At 40.1% G+C, this 6158-nt stretch overlaps 1 protein-coding gene across 2 annotated transcripts in view; it reads left to right on the forward strand.

Moving 5' to 3' along the window:
* Abcg2 (ATP binding cassette subfamily G member 2 (Junior blood group)) overlaps window positions 1-6158 on the forward strand; it is a 51275-nt gene that overhangs the window by 7150 nt on the left and 37967 nt on the right. Inside the window, exons 1-2 of one of the 2 annotated variants that reach the window (XM_029535489.1) lie at window positions 307-444; window positions 5623-5841. In XM_029535489.1, coding sequence (XP_029391349.1) covers window positions 5642-5841 — 200 coding nt within the window. In that variant the 5' untranslated portion in view covers window positions 307-444; window positions 5623-5641. Of the gene's footprint in view, window positions 1-306; window positions 445-5622; window positions 5842-6158 lie in introns of those variants that run through there. The other variant, XM_021190101.2, reaches the window with a different exon arrangement.

Raw genomic sequence — 6158 nt, forward strand, 5'->3', positions numbered from 1 at the left:
TGGTGATCTGATAGGATGCATGGGATAATTTCATTATTTTTGTATCTGTGGAGGCCTGTTTTGTGACCAATTATATGGTCAGTTTTACAGGTAAATTTTAAACTGATGCTGTCGTGTTTAGCTGCAATACTAAAAAACAAATTAAAGATTTCTATCTATGGACTTTTTTACACATCAGGAACCAGGTTTTTGCTAAGTCACTTTTTATATAATTTGTTGGCTCACTGCTGCTAATTTTGAACTTTTGCCAATGTGTACCTGTAGCTGGTGCTTCCTGATCTTAGTTTAGGATACAGCATACTCAGCCCCCGAAACTCATTGCCGATGGTGTAGTAGAGGAAAAACCCTTCTCCCTTCTCAGGTTGAATATTTGGAGACATGTGAACTGAATTGAGAAGAACCAGACCAATAAGGGAAATTTTAACTGCACATTGAGAGAAAACTGTAAGTCAAAGGGAAAAGATAGAGAATTGGGGACTATTTATTTACTTATTGTTTGAGACAGAGTCTTACCATGCCTAACCTGGCCTTGAATTCCTGAGATCATCCCGCCTAAGCCTGCTGAGGGCAAGGAGACCTATGCTCCACTGTACCCATTCACCATGTTCATCTTAAAATGGGCAGGTGGGGAGGGGCAGTTCTGAGAAAGCAAACCACTGTAATGTAATTAGGTGTTGGGCCTACACAATGACTCTGTACATAAAGCCACTTGCCCCATGCTTGACCACCTGAGTCCAATCCTCAGGCCCCATGTGGTGGAAGAAGAGCCTGACTCCTACACGTTGTTCTCTGGTCTCCACATGTGCACATGCACACAGTAATGCACACAAATGTAATGATGTATCTTTTTAGGACAGTAGATGGATGATGTGGTAGTTTTATGAAAGTGTTAATAATTGGACTGACCCCCACCACATTAAGTCTCTAGAATGGATTTATGAAAAGACATCTTTTTGTATTCTATACTCTCAGGCAGATAAGGGGTTGGGAGAATTTGAGTGTCTTAAGCTCAAAATTATGGTTCTCCTTACTCTGGCCTCAGGACTTAACACCCTGTAAATGTGTCCACGCCTCTCCTGTGAACCCTAGCCCATTTGACAATGTTTTATCTCTTCTGAGTGTCTGCCAATGCATTTCATTGATTGAGAATAGTAGACAGTGTAAGAGTATCTAACTAGAAGGAGCTAGCTGCCGAAATAGGAGTGAAGGAAATGTTCTTTTCACAGATTAGTAAGTTGTTAGAATGCTTGACTGGGGTAGTGGGGAAGGCAAGATTACTTAGAAGAGAGATGTGGGATGGGAAGCCAAAGACAGACATTTCTTCTATGGTCTCTGCAGTTGTTTGGATTGATTATAAGCCTGTTATAAGTCCGTGGACAGTGATAAAACTCAATGTTTTCCCTCCAACTACACATAAAGAGTATAAATGTATATTTTCGGGTGTAAATTTGTATTTATAAAGGGATTTCGTGTTTATGTAGCTGTCTGTCTGCTTCAGATGGTTTGGGGGAAGACTTAATAGTAAGATGTTTCTCATCTGCCTTACAGCTCTCTTCCCCTCAGCTTCCCAAACTTGTGACTTTGAAAACAACAAACAGGGTTTCTATTGCTGTGATAAAATACCACAACCAAAAGCAACTGTGAAATTAATTTTACTTCAAAGCTTATAAATGCATCACTGAGGGAATCAGGGTAGGAACCTGGAGGCAGGAACTGAAGTAGCTTCCGGGGAGGAGTGTAGTTCCTCCTGGCTTGCTCAGTTTTCTTTCTTTTATAACTCAAGACCATCTACCTACCCATGGACAGGACCATCCACAGTGAGCTGGGCTCTTGCTTATCATCAATCAAGAAAGTAAATGTACCATGTCCCATAGGCTTGCCCACAGACCTTTCTAGTGGGGGATTTTCTTTTCTTTTCTTCTTCTTTTTTTCAATTGAGATTCCCTCATCCTAAATAACTCTAGCTTGTGTTAAGTTGACATAAAATTAGCCAGGCATACCTTCCGTTAGGGGTGTCTTTCCTTATCTGTCTTGTCCTCAGATCATGGCTACCATGATGGGTGGACTGGCTGGTTTTGTGTGTCAACATGACTCAGGCTGGTGTTATCACAGAGAAAGGAGCTTCAGTTGGGGAAGTGCCTCCATGAGATCCAGCTGTGGAGCATTTTCTCAGTTGGTGATCAAGTGGGGAGGGCCCCTTGTGGGTGGTGCCATCCCTGAGCTGGTAGTCTTGGGTTCTATAAGAAAGCAAGCTGAACAAGCCAGGAGAAGCAAGCCAGTAAGAAACATCCCTCCATGGCCTCTGCATCAGCTCCTGCTTCCTGACCTGCTTGAGTTCCAGTCCTGACTTCCTTTGGTGATTAACAGCAANGTGGAAGTGTAAGCTGAAAAAATGCTTTCCTCCCCAACTTGCTTTTTGGTCATAATGTTTGTGCAGGAATAGAAATCCTGACTAAGACAATGGAAAAGCCAAGAACTGTGTCAGTGGACTAATTACAAACCTAATTACTAAGCAATTTTAGAGTGTTTTCACTGCTGGATGCTTTAAGGTTTATGTGTCAGATGATGGACACATGAAAACACTTAACAACAGAAGGCATTTTAAATGTAAGGAATAATTTTTGAAGTTAAAAACCATGGGTTTATGTGTTTTTTTCTTTTCCATTTGTGATTTGAAGCCTCTATCTCCTTGCCAGTACTATTATCTTTGCATTAATGTCAGTAAGTAGTTTACCCACTTCATCAGTGTTTCTGTGGCTGTGAAGCAGAGATTAGCTCTCTGTATTCGAGAATTGTTTGTAAAAGAAAAAAAAAATGTATGTGTCTAGCTCTGTACTCTGACCCATGGCTGTTAGCACATATGGTAGTTAATACACATGCAGGTCTGTCTGAGGACAGAATCGACCTGTGTATTGACCTCCTTGGGCATTTCAACATATATAAAGCAAGTTCTGGGATACAGAAAATAGGAAAAGTCCATTTGATTAGCAGTTCTCTAGAAACTAGAAAACAACAAGGTAGGGTGTTAGATTTTTTTGTCCCAGCAATGTCCAGGTCTGAGTTGATTTCCTTTATGTTAAAAACAAAAAGGGGGCAGTCCAGGTGCCCACCATAGGAAAGAAGGTGGCCACCACAGGAAAAGTTACTGTGAATGTGAGGGTGGTGGGCACTTGTGTGAATCATCTCATTTAACTAGAGGGCGAAAGCTGTGGTATGGTGTTAAGGTTTCATTCTTCTTTTGTCTTTTTAACCCTTACTTAGAGTACTTTTTTTTGTTTCAACTTAGGGTAATGTGGTTTCTCCATATGAGAGTTCCAGAATTTGTTCTGTTCCCTCTCTCTTCTGAGTCTTCCTCACTCCCACTAAGTGGTGTTCCTGTCTGATCCAATGGGTTGTAACTCTTGAGTCAGCAAGCCTGTGAGGGAGGTTGTAGTTAGGAATTTAGTGGTTGCTCAGCAGCTGGGATACAGACTCAGCTCAGCTACTGGGATGACAACCAGCTGCACACACGGTTAACATCGTTACTCAGTATCAATTCCAGACCAACGGCTGCTAGCCTTTGTGATTCTTCTTCAGTTCTTTAGCCTTTGGTTCCAGTTACAGCCTTTTATTAGTGAATATTTCACACACACACACACACACACACACACACACACACACACACACACACACACGCCACACCCTCATTTTTGTCTTGAGGCAATGACCAATTTAAGTCAAGTGATATGTTCTTGATTCTTACAGTTTTTTGGACGGATAGAAGGTAGCCACCATGGCTGGTCACACTAGGGTTAGTAGTAGGAGACTTGATTGGCATGTTCGCAATGACCTGTCTTGGTTTCTGAAGATGTGGAGAGATGTAACAAAACATTTAGAGTATAGCAGTACAGTTTGTATATCACTTGTGCCTTTTTTCAAATACTTCAGAATAAACTTTGGCTAATTACTATGATATGTTTTAGTACTTCATTTTAAAAAATAAATAGTAATAAATGCAGTGTTTGAGGTATAAGAACATTTTTTTCGGAAATGTTTTTTGCCCGGCACACATTTGGATTCCTCTGTATCTGTCTGTCTTGCTTTTTATTTTTGGAACTTCATTCTGAGACTTGAAACTCTCACCTGTTTGGGAGAATACTGCCCAACATTTTTAAAAATATGAATTCTACTCTGTTTCCCCTCCAAGGTTTCAGTTACAAGCATGAGGGATTACTTTCCTCCTCACTGCCCTCCCCCTTCTAATGACGTTCTCCTTAAATCTCTTTCCTTGATGGTGGCACTGTTCATAGTTTTGGAAATTCATTCCTAGATATTTCCTGTATAATTTTTGTAGGAACCAAAATTCTAGAAAGGAGGGGACAGCAGTGAAGTAAGTCCTGCCCCTGCACAGATAAATTCCACACACATGAAGGACATGCACAGACTCACACACATACACAGATTTACACACAAAACTCATGAAAAACAGACTGAACCAAGAATCTTCATGGATGGATGTCTTTAAAACATGAAAACTAAGTTTATTGAGTGTAACACGTTAAGCCTGTTTTCCTAAGCTCAGGTAGCCTTAAGGTCTCAGACTAATCAGATTTTTAAGTTGTTATTTTTTTTAAATATATATAGCGTGTACCTTGTGAAACATTAAAAACTTGATCTGTAAACTTAATTCTCAGTTTTTACTTTAAAGTCAGAATTGTTTGATTATTCATTTGGTGTAGTTAATAGTTTCCACATTTTAAGTTGTCCTAGAACTTAAATATATTTCCCCATTATGGTTTTGTCACTGAGGCAGTTTGAGAGTTTATCTTCTTGAAGAGGCAGAATTGCCAGAGGTACAAAGCCTGACAGTCAGAGAACCCTGCTGCACTGGGCACCTCAGCTAAACCCATTTGCTAATGACAGCGCACAGACTCTAAGGTCAAACAACCGTGTGTTCAAAAGTTAAGTTTTATTACAAGCTTTAAAGCTAAACAAGAGGGAAAGTTACCCATCCTTTTTCTATTTGATTAGTTTTGAGTACTTTGCATATAATTAAGGTCCTATTTCTTAGACATTTGAAAGCTAATGGGAGCAGAGGCACTCAGAGTTATGTCTGTTCCATGCTACCTGATCTAAGGTGCTTCTCACCCAGTGATATGAAAAGAATGTCCGTTTGAAAGGAATCTACAGAGTAACAGAGAGGTTTAAAGACTTGCTTTAAAAGTTCTATTATGCTGGGCATGGTGGTGCACACCTTTGGTCCTAGCACTTGGGAGGCAGAGGCAGGCAGATTTCTGAGTTCGGGGCCAGCATGGTCTACAGAGTGAGTTCCAGGACAACCAGGGCTACACAGAGAAATCCTGTCTTGAAAAAAACAACAACAACAACCCCCCCCCCCCAAAAAACAACAACAACAAAGAAAAGAAAAGAAAAGAAAAGAAAAGAAAAGAAAAGAAAAGAAAAGAAAAGAAAAGAAAAGAAAAGAAAAGAAAAATGCTCTATTACTTTGAGCTGGAGAGGTGGCTCACTCATTACAGGCTAGGCTCACAACCCAAAATAAAAGCACTGGTACCTGTGTTGATATCTGTGTTGATGCTCTCATTTATTTATACTGATAATTGACTGTTGCTTTTCCCTCTGCAGAAAGGCATAAATCCTAAAGATGTCTTCCAGTAATGACCACGTGTTCGTACCAATGTCGCAGAGAAACAACAATGGCCTTCCTGGGATGAACTCCAGAGCCGTTAGGACGCTCGCAGAAGGAGATGTGTTGAGTTTTCATCACATCACCTATCGAGTGAAAGTAAAGAGTGGGTTTCTAGTCCGGAAAACAGTTGAGAAAGAAATATTATCAGATATCAAGTAAGTGTATGGACTCTATAAAACAGATTGCTTTATTTATCTACAGTGACCTTTCCAGAATTTCTATTCTCAACAAGTTGCTGTGGATTCATGTCTTTGTACATGTGTATATAGACACATCCTTTCATTTCTTTTGTTTAAACTAGGACATAAGTTACTTGATCTCTTGTTAGGCAAATATTTTACTTGCAAAGGAACTGTCAAAACTTAAAAAATGGTCTTATCAAAATTTAGAGCTAAGATGAAAGGATGGACTATCCAGAGACTACCCCATCCGGGGATCCATCCCATCATCAGCCACCAAACCCAGATACTAA

The sequence above is a fragment of the Mus pahari genome, chromosome 2 (assembly GCF_900095145.1).
Source record: "Mus pahari chromosome 2, PAHARI_EIJ_v1.1, whole genome shotgun sequence".
Classification (NCBI taxonomy): Eukaryota; Metazoa; Chordata; class Mammalia; order Rodentia; family Muridae; genus Mus; species Mus pahari.